The 12,940-nt window shown below is 43.3% G+C and overlaps 1 protein-coding gene across 1 annotated transcript in view; it reads left to right on the forward strand.

Moving 5' to 3' along the window:
• Window positions 1-12,940, forward strand: part of trps1 (trichorhinophalangeal syndrome I) — a 107,433-nt gene that overhangs the window by 60,216 nt on the left and 34,277 nt on the right. Inside the window, 1 exon segment of the mRNA XM_034599751.1 lies at window positions 3,220-4,006. Within this exon segment, the coding sequence (XP_034455642.1) occupies window positions 3,220-4,006 (787 nt within the window).

Consider the following 12,940-nt stretch of genomic DNA (forward strand, 5'->3'; position numbering starts at 1 on the left):
GTGTTTTACTACCAGCAGTTAATGTAGCTTTGAGCCTCTTGGCCTGAGCACAGATTAGGAGCAGATAACAGAAGTCTGGAAAACTCCATTCTTTCTAACTCCTCACACACACAGATTTCTTTACTGTTTTCAGTCTCTACTGATGCAGTTTGGTTTTTGCACAGCTCCCTCTTATACAACTTTTTTGTCAGATATGTAGAAGTATTCCCGAGACCTGGACACAGACTTTGGTGGAGTTCCCCTATAATTATAACGACTTCTAGTATTTTATACTGATTCTTTGTCTTTAACAAAGGCAAATCAGCCTGTAAATATACAACCACAATTTACAGTACGCAGAGATTTTCTTCACAAAGGTAAAATGTTGTTTCAGTGTGTGACAGTATATGCATGATTGCTTTTTGAATAAGTCATGAGCACAGTTCTACTGATCTAAAAGCCTGGAAAGGTCAGAACAGACTCCACAGCAGGTTTGTTGCCTACACAGAGAGACATAGCAACACTCACGCACATACACCCACTCACATGCACGCAGACGCACGCACACACACATGCTCACACTCACTGGGGTTTCAGTGACAGAGCCAGCAAATGATAGAGACCTAGAGTGAGTTAGAGTTAGGGTGGGAAGAGTGAGAGTGATGCTGTGGGAAAGTTTGATTTGACGGAGACAGAGATTCAGAGAACTGTAGATATTTATCTTCAGGAGTTTTACATCTGCAACTAAACAACTGGACCGACTTGTGTTGGAGTTGCTTATGCACATATGTAACAACATAATTAATAACACACACAACTTGCTCTTTCTTCTGTCACACACACATAGAACAACTTCAGTCTGACAGAGCCACCTTAGCAAGATTTCTGCTGCAAATCAAGGTTTTAAAAATGAGATTAATTCAAGGGTGAAAAGTAAAGGAGGGATTGAGAGAAAAGGAAATAAATAAAAGTGTAATGGAAAGGGAAGTAGATCAAAGAAGAAAATCAGAGGAAAAAGAAAGAAATTGCAGAGAAGGCAACAAGGTGATTGAGGTAGAACGAGTAGAGGGGATATAACAAATCCATAAACATCATTAATAGAATCTAAACTTTGAATCTTGGAACTGAAATAAAACTTAAATGGAATAAAGCCAAAAAGTTTCACACCACCTATGTAGTTTCCGAACCTTTAATGATTCGAAGGCCAAGTTTTAGAAAACAGAATCAGCAATTATATGAAGCACAGAACAAAGGGGACAAAAATACCAGAAAGAAACTCATCAGTTTCACAGGTTTCTGTTACACTTCCCGTTAGACAAAGACACAAAACACCAACAAGAAGTTACTACCACATGGCATCGTTGTGCATTACACCAGTATTTGTAGCTCTTAGTGTTAATGCTAAGTTTTAAAATAGGTGTCAATGTGTGTGTGTGTGTGTGTGTTTGTGCAAATAAATTATTAAATATATTAATACTAGGAATAAACCAATTTCAATGTTTTAACACTAAATTTAATGCCCTTTTTCTTATTTACAATTGGGAAAAAATCTAATTCTGTAGGTAGATGCTGTACATGTGCAGAGTGAATGATAGAAACTTGAAGAGGTCCATGTGTGTATCCATGTGTGTGTACATGTGCGGTGTGTATGGCAATGACGTATAAGCGCCTGATGTGTCTTTGTGCAGCATCTGTAGACGTTTAAGTCCACGATGTACGAGTTGTACTTTTGCACACGGACATTTTCACTAATTTCTACAAACAGACCTTAGACCTTTTTTTTGATCTGCTGGAGCCGCTGTTCAGAGCCCCAGCCTGAATCTGTCATTGCCCAGGACACATCTTTTCCTCAGCATTTCCTAAAGGGTATAGAGGGAGGGAGACGAGGCCAACAATAACAGACACAATGTGAAGGAGACAAAGAAGACACACAAATCTGCACAGATTATGTGTTTCAAAGTTATCTATTTTGTTTTGACTCCCACGGACAAATTAAAAGTATAATGCAAAGCGTATTCTTTAATTTGTGTGAGTTTGGGGTTTGGCCTTTGCTCTTTCTTAATTAAAGGCGGCAAACCGTTCCTTTTATCAAACGTCTGTGGTGACAAGAAATAGCACAGTGACAGATCAAGACACTTTCTCAACACACCTTTCCTGCAGTCGCCAGCGCTGCTCAGCGAGTGACTAGCACACCCACATCTGCTCGGTTCATTGAGTGCCAGAGAAGCAGACAGAGACTGTGCACGGGCTAAAGCTGCGTTTGCACGTGCACTGCAACCGGGAGCTTTTCTAAATGTTACCCAGAGGAGCTGTGTGTCAATCAATTGATCAGACATCAAAGTATGTATGTAAAGTATGTATACCTACTGTCTCTGTCTGTAGTATGAGTGACAATGCAGCATTTGGAGGGTTTTTCTCCATTAGGCTACTTCCCCTTATTTGGAATCATGGGAAAGTATGAGTAGTTCTCGTATTCTAATATTCCTTCATGTCTATGATATACGCATTCATTTAAGTTTTACAAAGTATGAAATTTAACTTTTTGAAACCAAAGCAGAATCCACGGACACAAGAGATATGAGAACAGAAAAGTGAGCGAACTGTTTTCAATAGTGAACAAGGGTCCATGTTCTTGGTATTGATTTCCAATTGATTTTGCTCATTAACCTACACAAGCGGCGCCGATACTGTTTCCTCAGCCTGGAAATACCCCGGTGCTCTGGTCTGTTTACATTGTGTGTATTGCTGCTCATTCAAGTCCTCGCCAACAGGAAATGAAGGTGGTTTGTTGATGCTTGATTCGTTTCTTTTCATTCAGATTCATTTACGTTCCTCACGGTTTTCTCTTAAATTCATCGTGATTTAGTGGAACACTGAGTCACTTTTTGGCCACTGGCTCGGTGAAATAGTACCGGAGTGGTTGGAGGAAAGCGAGCGGGCCGCGACTAATGCACTTAAAATTTTGTCTATTCAGGGAGTGGGTTTTCTTCATAATGTGATCAATAAAAATACTTGGGGAAAAAAAATACATGTCATATGCCGCCCATTAAAAGCTATTAGGAATGAAGGCCTTTTACATTTGAAACTGATGAATTGACTCTCGAGCCTCAAAAAGAAACAAAACCTGTCACATGAATCTTTATTCCTATGTTCACTTCCATTTTTGTTACTGTTCTGACGTCAGTCATTCATTTATCACTAATGTAGATAATTCACTCAATGTTTTTTCTCTCTCCGCAGGCGTGTCCATGCGTGTTGCCGTTGTCGACGCTGCGACTTCACAGCTCCAGATTCATCAGCCCTCCTCGACCATTTTAACTCTGTCCACTGTCACGACTCCTCTCCCTCATTAAGCTCATTTGTTACGACCTCCTTACCCACATCGCTGACGCCTTCATTAACACTCTCTGCCAATGGCTGCTCAGCTCCCTCCACCTTAGCCATTAAAGAAGAGAGCAAGGGGGATCTTCGCCTCCTCTACTCCCTTGCGCCACCTGAGGGTCGGTTGGCAGAAGGTGGCAGAGAAGAGGGAGGAGGGGTGGTGAAAAGCGAGGGAGGGGAGGAGAAAGAAAGAGAGCGGGAGAAAGGCTGGGTCCTTGGGGAGACGAGAGGAATAGGGGAAAGAGGAGGTGAGCAGGCCCATGGTTTGCTGTGGGTGCCCAAGGAGCGAATGGGACCTGACAGAGGAGTAGAAAGAGGAACAGGAGGCGGGAGCCCCTCTCTTTTCCCCTCCCCCCTCCCATTGTCTTTTGTTTCAGCCAATCACGAGGCCTCGCAGCAGAAACGGGGCGTGGCTTCACCGAGCATGGTTTACCTGGGAGACACAAAGTCATTTTTGGGAGATACCAAGTCGTTTTTGGGAGACGCCAAGCTGTACGGAGGGGGACGGCCAGGAGGAGGAGGTGGCGCTGCAGGTGGAGGGGAGAAGCAGAGCCCAATGCCCTCTCAGCAGTATACAGGAGGAGGAGGTGGAGGACAGGAGGGCAAAGGAGGAGCTGCAAAAGAGGAGTCCCAGTCCCTGCTACGGGTAAGGTGGACACATGCACATGCACAACCTCCAACCTCCCTCTGTTCCACTTTCACTTCATTGTCTTATTTAGCTGATTCTTCCTTCTTTGTCTCATTAACTCCCTGATTAGAGTTTGTATACTCCTTCATCTTCGATTCCTTTAAACGACCCATGAGGATTAGACCACATGCAGTGAGCAGCTACAATGAAATCTATATTTCCTTCCTTCATATTGAAAGTATCAAGTTTGTCCGTGTGCATGATTCCATTACGTATTTTTCTTTCCCATAAGTTGCATTCATATATTTTTCTTTCCCACTCACAACACTAAGAAACTTGCCCGTTGCTTTGGGGACAGAGAGGCAAACGGACAGTTCCCATGGTTACCCACTGTCAGTCAGTTCCCGAACCCTACTTTGTGGCCCACAATGCTTTTCACTTCACAGTGATCTCATGGACTGGCAGGGAACAGACTGTGGTTCGCCAGCGCCACAGAGCTTATTGGCTATGATCACATTAGATCAGAATAGACTGGACTGTGTGTGTGCGTGCGTGCGTGCGTGTGTCAGGGCACTGCCATGGGTCTGTGTAAGTGGCAGTATTAAGTGTGAGAGAGTTGTGTTCGTGGTGTGTGTGCATGAACAGTTCAGTGTGTAAGTTGAGTGTGTGGCTTCTTTGAACAAGCTGTGGGTTGGCCCTTTGCATGTGTGTGTCTGTGCGTGCATGTGCTTGAGTGTGTGAGGTGTTGGCAGTCTCTTGGCAGACTGGGCAGGGTGGGGCAGCAAGAGTTTTACTCATTATCGTGGGTGGGGCAGTTTGTGTCTGAGAGAGAGTGAGACAGACAGAGAGACTTCATGCGTGAGAGAGAGAGGGAGGGAAACTAAGAAGAAGAAAGGACGATAGGGAGAGTCCCAAGAGATAAAAGTTTGTAGCAAAAAAACTTTACCTCTCAACATACTGAGTCCCGGCTAAAGAAGATTGTCATTTTTACATTTCTGTTGGCACACCGATAATACAACTCACCTACATTGTGTTGTGTAGTGAGATTAAGACATTGTAGGACAGGTAGGACAGAATTTCGCTGTGAAAGGGGGAGATAGCAGGGGAAGAGACCCAGGTTGGAACTGAACCTGTGGCCGCTGCAGGGGGACTCGCGGCACCGTACATTGGCCGTCTGCTCAACCAGGTGAACTATCGGTTGCTCCAACAGGCTTTTTGTTACCCTCCTGCTTCGAGTCTTTATGCTAAGCTAGGCTAAGCATGTTCTGACTTCTCACTTAACCCACAAAAAGCATATTTCCCAAAATGTTCAATTATTCCTTTTAAGCAGTAAAGTTGAGAGACCATCATTCACACAGTTTTCTCCAGCTCAGTATTGACGTTATGCAGTGTTTACACTGAGTGAAACATTCAAATATAAGGCTCATTTTTATGGCTAAGTCATTCCATTAAATGGACGTATTAAAAAATGAGTTTCAGTCATTTAAAAAAAATAATAAAGTTAGTCAGTAAGAGTTGAAGCTCAGCTTTTACTTTAAATGTCCACGAGGGTTAGTGCAGGCTTGTACATTCAAAGACATCTGCATATGTAGACACCTTGTGTCATGAAAATTATGTCCCAGTGATGTGTAAAACCACATCTGCCGCCTGTGTCCATTTTTCCATTTTTGGGGCCCTTCAGGTCCTTGAGGTGTTTAACTGCTCAGTAAGTGAGAGGGTGTAAAGGTGAGAAGGGGAAAGCGGGAGAGAGCGAGGGAAGAGACGAACAATTAAACAATTTATTAGAGAGGAGGAACATGACTCATTACTTTAATAGTTTCATAAGATATGGCCTCTGCTGCTGTCTTTCTCTTCCTCCTCAGAACAATATTTATTCTCAGTTTCTATGGCATACACTTACAGGTCCCACACAAACACGGACACACACACACACACATATCACTGACTCATCACTGACTCATCACTGGGCAGGGTCAGGGAGGGGCACTGATGCAAAGGATCATCAGAAATAGCTAAGTACACACATGCACACACACACACACACGCGCGCGCGCAGGCGTTTAGTCCAATTTGAATGTGGCCTTTGACGCAACAGGGCAGATTCAGAATTATAAAAGGTTGAATCCGCCCAAAATACAAATTGACTCGTTGTAAATGGCAAGAAAGAAGCAGAGAGGGGGGGAGCTTGCAGGACGTGATGGAGGGAGGATTGAGGATGATGGAAGGATGCAGGGAGTGGGTCATTTGGAAGGAGGAGACGGATTAAAAAGGGACAAAAGTAGAAACAAATGGTCAGAGTCATATTTCATCTTAACGTGTGTTTTTTTTTTTTCCTTCAGCATGTGTGTATGCAGTTCTGCTTCTTGTGCGTTTTCCTCATCCTCACTTTGTTCTTTCTCTTCTCCTCTGCATCGATCTATCTCTCCCCCTTTCCCTTCGATACACACACACACACACACACACACACACACACACACACACACACACACACACACACACACACACACACACAGTTCTTATTATTCTGCTATGGGAGGCTGCTTGCTGCGTACTGACGGGAGAATATTTTCTTTTGAAAGGCCTGATCTAAGTATAATTGCTGCCTTGTTGAGACACTGCTCTGCTATAGGCTTTGTTTTCATAGTGAGTTATTACAATGAAGACATTTTCTCAGTCTGAAATTTTATTTTCTGGCTGTTTGACTGACTCCATGAGACAGAAAGCGCATGAGGTTTAGAGATGAAATTAAAGTAAAAGCTCGGTTGACGTTTTAGTTTATAAATGGAATGAGACAGACTTTGAGTAATGGTGGTTTTTCGAGTTAAGCGGGGCTGAGAAGGGTCCACCTCTGAGCCAAACATATGTGAATGTACCCAAACATGCGAATCAGCCCCCAAAATTTGGCTCATCTAATACGTCCCAGATTGTTTTCAAAGGGAACTCCACCTCAAGGACAGCGGAGAAGAGCAGATAAATGGACGCAAGCTGGGGAGAGGAAGGAGTTGTGGATCTGACCTTACAAACATAATATAATTGTCTTCATCTTATGTGGTCATAATGCACTGCTGAAATGTGAACCTTCGGGGTTTTAAAAGTCCCATGCGTGACATTCAATTCCATTTGAGTGGAGAGACGGACAGAGAAAGTAGAGGAGACGAGCTGAGAGTGATGAACGGGGATGTGTGCTTTCAGCAGATCAGAGAAGAGTTTCATTAAAGTTTCTCTCGTTTACATTTCTGCCCGACCAAGCTAATTATGTTTAAAAGACACACATATGCACTCACACACGCGCGCACACTCACACACTGTATTTCTTATTATTTTGTGTCTCATTTGCCTCCTTCCCTCGCATAAATTGTCAGTGTACATCTGTGTGACCGTATGTGTGTGCTTTCTGCTGCTCGTGTACCTAATTATGTGTGATGCGTCTGCATTGGCATTCTACCCGAGTGTGAGTGAGTGTATGTGGTTTGTAAGGAAATTAAACCATGAATTGAACTTATTTACCATGCTGATAATTTAAAAACCACTTTATATCCGCTACAGGAAATTATGAATCTCATGCTCCACTCAGCCTGTGAGTTTGTCACATTGTGCGTGTGTGTTTAATGTTTTTTTTAATTGCCTGCATGTAACTATGTTTGGCCTTGGCTGCATAGCTAATGTTAGCATTAATGGATGATTACTTACCAATCCAGGAGAAAGGTGTCTCCTGCTGTGCAAGTCAGTGCCAATGTTGTTTTATCTCGTCATGTTAAAGAAAGTGATGAAGAATTCCTGGAGCTGCCCCTTTATCTGCATCCATGCCAATTTCTAATGGGTTCCTTCTTGGATCATAACCCATCCTTCCACCAAGTTTTGTGGAAATCCATTTAGTAGTTTTTTGCGCAATCCTATTGAAAATCCAACCAACCAACCAACCAACCAAAAAACAAATTAACACAGTGTGAAAACCCAGCCTCCTTGGCAGAGATAATAACCAAAGGAAAAAGGATCCTAATCAAAAATATCTGCCGATGTTATGTGTTCATTCCTTCATAATAAGAGCACATAACACTAGAATATTGATTTCACAATTAGATGTTCCTTGTTCTCTTTCTCTGACATTTGCACAATCCCGACAGAAGTGCACAATGATCACTGTCTCGTCAGGTCATTTTGACCTTTGTTGCTTTATTCCTTTATTTGTTTATCTGGATACATTTTGGCATGAACTGAGTCTAGGTGAAAACGCACCGAGCCGTTGCTCTGTTATTATACTGTATATGCTTCAATACCCACCACCATAACGACCAACTGCTCCGACAGCCATTAAACATCAATATTCTAGCACAGTTAAGAGCAGCCTGAACCCAGAGCTCATATACAAAGATGCTCTGCTAAGGAGGGTTGGCATACTACACACAGCCCCTTATGGAAAAGATGAAGAAGAGCTGGCTTTATTTTCTCTAGTCACTGAAGTGCAGTTTTTCTGTTTGCATATGTTTATGAGTGTGTGTGGGTGTGTGTGCGCTGGAAAAAGATAGACACTGATATTCGCCAAACTCTCCTCCCTCACTCTCTCTCTCTCTTACACACACACATACACACACATACACGGTTGTCTGTTCTGGCCTGTTCCGTTTGTTTGTGTAGCAGTCACATTTCCCATCAGGACATAGACTCAAATAAACACAGTCATCCTGGAAAAAAAGCATGTGTGTGTGGTAGTGTGTGTGTGTGTGTGGTACCAAGTCTTGTGTGTTAAATCCAGGCTGTGTTTAGTGTACCAGAAACATAATCAGACAACCTGTTTGCTGTAATTTCGACCTGTGTACGTCTGTTTGTCTGTGGAAAGACTGTCTCTATGTGTGTGTGTTTCTGCTTTGTGTGTGTGTGTGTGTGTGTGTGTGTGTGTGTGTGTGTGTGTGTGTGTGTGTGTGTGTGTGTGTGTGTGTGTGTGTGTGTGTGTGTGTGTGTGTGTGTGTCTCAGAGTTACAGCCCGTGTGTGGCTTTACGCTGTGTGACAGTCCACAGCAGTCGTATTGTCTGCTCGGAATATTACATTTGGCTTGAAAAACAAATTACACCATTTTAACCACATTTAAACCTATTTTGGCTGTTCCACACATTGGCACACATGCCACGCTCGCACACACATATTACAGCTGACAACATGTGTAGCGGGGAAAGGTGACAGCTTGGCATCTTTGGCGCCACTCACCACAAAAATTAGCTTATTTGTTTGACAACATTCTGGCTCACGTTTCGAATGTTAATCCTCTTTTCAAGGTCTGATTGAGTGATTCTGACTTGTGTTTGAAAAATAAATAGAGAAAAAAGAAATCTAATGTTCCCTTTCAACCTGCTTGGAAAACATGATTTGCTTCTGCATCAGACAACTTCTTAACGTGTAAAGTCAATCATCAGTCATAGGAAAGTGCAACAAATTGACTTTAAAATCCCAGAATTTGGCAGAGTGGCTTTTTTTGGGGGGGTTAATTTCTGGCAGCAGTGTGGCATAGTGATTACTCACATGTCCCTCATTTACAAACACACAGGTTCAGTCCCCTTGTGCCTGAAGAGTCTCTGCTGCTAAAGCGTCCTTGAGCAAGACATTGAATCCCTATTTCCTCCAGGGCTGCTGCTGGGCAGTTGACCCTGCAGCCGGACCTTCCTGTGTAGAGGAGTCAGCAAGATAAGGAGTTACTCCTTCTGGAATCAGTGGAGTATAAGACAGACTTTCCTGTGATTATCTCAACTTTGCTGGCTGGCACTCGGAGAGCTGTCCTATTTATGACGAACCGCAGTAATCTGGCGCCAAAGTAGGAAAAACCATTAAAAGTATTCATATAGTTTTTGCTCTGCCCTCTCGATTAAGTATGATTACACAAGAATCCTGATCTTAAATGCCTTTTATAGAACAAACAGAGCCAACCAACATGCGGTAGTTTATATCTCATAATATCATGTAATGTGATATAATGAGTTTGACTGGAGCCTAACATGCCGTCTATTCAGATCCCTTCTCAATCCACTGAGTGTTTCATTGGTTAGGACACATGTCGCTAACACACACGGCCTCTTCATTGGTTCGTCGGGGCGCCCATGACACAGATGTTCCACCTTCCCCGCCAGTGAACCAACCAGGTGTTTTTCATCATGTCGACATGGCAACGGTAAAACACAGTGGTTATTTTAGCTCCTAGCTGTAATTTAGACGTTTACATCAATTACTGTTACAATCAACTTACACACACACTACTGGAAGTGTGCGTGCATATGCGTGTGTGCACATGCGTGTGCTTTTTCTATTTCTCGCTGTTTAGCAGCCATGGCTTTTACATTACAGTCATTCTATGTCTCTCTCTTTCTCTCTCTCTCTCTCCCCCCCCCACCCCCCCTGTCCTCTCTCTACATTTTGTGTAAGGCGGGAGCCATTCACCACAGGCTCTATGTTTGTGTGCGCATGTGCATGTGGACGCACACGCAGACGTGCATTTGCGTGTGTGTTCACACATGGAACTAATATTGAGGCCAGATGTTCCTTTTGCTACAACAAGAACTCTACACGCAACGCTAGCCAGCTACACACACACACACACACACACACACACACACACACACACACACACACACACACACACACACAGAGAAATGCATAGGGTACACCATTCTGGCAGCATTTGTGTAATTAGGAAGCTGATTGGTTAGATTAAAATTCCATCTGACCCCTGACCAATAGTTAATTTGAAAACCATGCCAGCCTCCTCCTTTCCTCCGTCTCCTGGCTCGTGTCTCCTTTCCTCATCTCCTATTTTAATCGGAGGTTCTTTCACACAATCAGGCCTTTTAGCCTTTTTTTTTTTTTAATGGTGACTGATGTAATTTGACAAACAAGGGAAAAAGGGGCTGGAGAAAATGATGGTGAATAGTATGTGTAAAAACTGCTTCCAGTAAATGACTGAAAGTAGAAAATGAGTACAAATGACTTTTTCCCTGTTTATCCATTAGTGTTTCCGAGGCCACGTATTGTAAAAGTGCCTTGCTTAGCAGAAACACATAATGAAGAACAATGTGCCTCTGTTTGACACACAATGTTAGCTGAAAGATTTTCTTGTCTTTAACCCTTTATTTTGAACTCCTCTGTTTGTATTTGTTTCGTGAGCTCACTCTCTTTTATGTCTTTAGGAGAAATGCCTCCACACTCCTTGTATTCAGGTGCAGTGTAGATCCCCTGTAAACCCACAACTGCAAAACAAATAAGAACACTAGTTAATTACCTCCACCAGGGAGGCTATGATTTAGTCCCTGTCGATTTGTTGGTTGGTTGGTTTGTCAGCAGGATTATTCAACAAATTTGAGATTTCCACAAAATGTGGTGGAAGGATTTTTGGGTCATTTTATATATAATTTTTCGTTTTTATTTTACCAATTTCCCAGGGAAAATCAGGTACATTCAGGGGACTGATTATTTATGAGTGTGTGCAATTTTAATTGAATTTAAGGGGTCTGTTGTTGGAAGTATGCACTCTCCTGAGTTCCATTCTAGCTCAATCTGCGTTCCCACCTACATTTGCATCCCTGTGAGTTTCCAGTCATCCCTCCTCTGTTTTGACGAACCCTGTGCTGCATGTCTCCCCCCCACTCTCTGTCTGCCCCCCCCCCCCCCCCCCCCCTCACAGCTTACTCTCTCTGTCCTCTCCAAAGGAAATTATAAAACAAAAATTAAAAGAAATATGTAATACAGACATGCACACATACAGGCTTGACCAGTCATTTTGACACTTTAATCCACGTTGCTGTAGGACACATAGTCACACCCTGCTTTTGTGTGTGTGTGTGTGTGTGTGTGTGTGTGTGTGTGTGTGTGTGTGTGTGTGTGTGTGTGTGTGTGTGTGTGTGTGTGTGTGTGTGTGTGTGTGTGTGTGTGTGTGTGTGTGTGTGTGTGTGTGTGTGTGTGTGTGAGAGACAGAGCGAGAGAGAAAGTGTGTATATATCTGTGTGTTTGTGAGTCAGCAATGCCATGGCAACCTTGGCGATCCAAGGCCCTCTTGGCAAGGCAGCAAGTTTGCCCTGGGCACGTGAGTGTGCAACAGATTTTGCCATCCAACTGTGTGTGTGTGTGTGTGTGTGTGTTTGTGCACATGTGAGTTGAATGTAAAGTGTAAAGTGGAGATTTTCACTCTTCTTCAACACTCATCCGCTGTTACACTCACACACACACACTCACGGTGCCATGCATACTTGATATCGGGGTAAAGCTAGACTAAGGGTGCATCAGTTTTCTCTCCTTCTCCCTCTCCCACTGTCTCCCCCTTTACTCCTTCCTCTCTCTCTCTGCCTGTCTTTCCCTGTGTGTCCCCAATGAGGTGTTCACTCATTATGAATTCTCCACTAGTATGTGTGTGTGTGTGTGTGTGTGTGTGTGTGTGTTTATGAATTCTGCTCCACCGGCATGATGCATCTTGTATACTCGATTTCCCTTCAGACCATTTCTTTTCTTTTCTGTTCTCTCACTTTCTCCTCTCTCCCTCTCTCTCTCTTTCTGTGCTGTGCAACACAACAGGACCTGACACAACTCGGCACAGCTTCAACTGTTCAAGACTTGTTTGCTCCCACAGTGTATCAACTGGTATTGTGTTCCTGTGGTCCTGTGTAGCTCGGTGCTGAAGATATTATTGGCTGGTTGTGCTGCGAGAGCCTTGTTTTTTGTTCCATCTTCACAGCTAAGAAGTTTTGATGGGCGCCATAAAGAGACATTTTGCGCAAGTTACATTTTGGGCTTCGTGCCACTGCTACTTCAGTACATCTATGGGCGACGTTCTCATAACAAAGAATGTGTCCAACAGACGAAACAAATGAGGCTCTCTGTCTGCACAAATGTGGGACTTCTTTTGTAGATTTTGAATATGCACAAAAGGAGGATTGAAAGATTGACAACACACTGTTCACATAAATCCATACTACTTT

Source organism: Hippoglossus hippoglossus, chromosome 11 (assembly GCF_009819705.1).
Source record: "Hippoglossus hippoglossus isolate fHipHip1 chromosome 11, fHipHip1.pri, whole genome shotgun sequence".
NCBI lineage: Eukaryota > Metazoa > Chordata > Actinopteri > Pleuronectiformes > Pleuronectidae > Hippoglossus > Hippoglossus hippoglossus.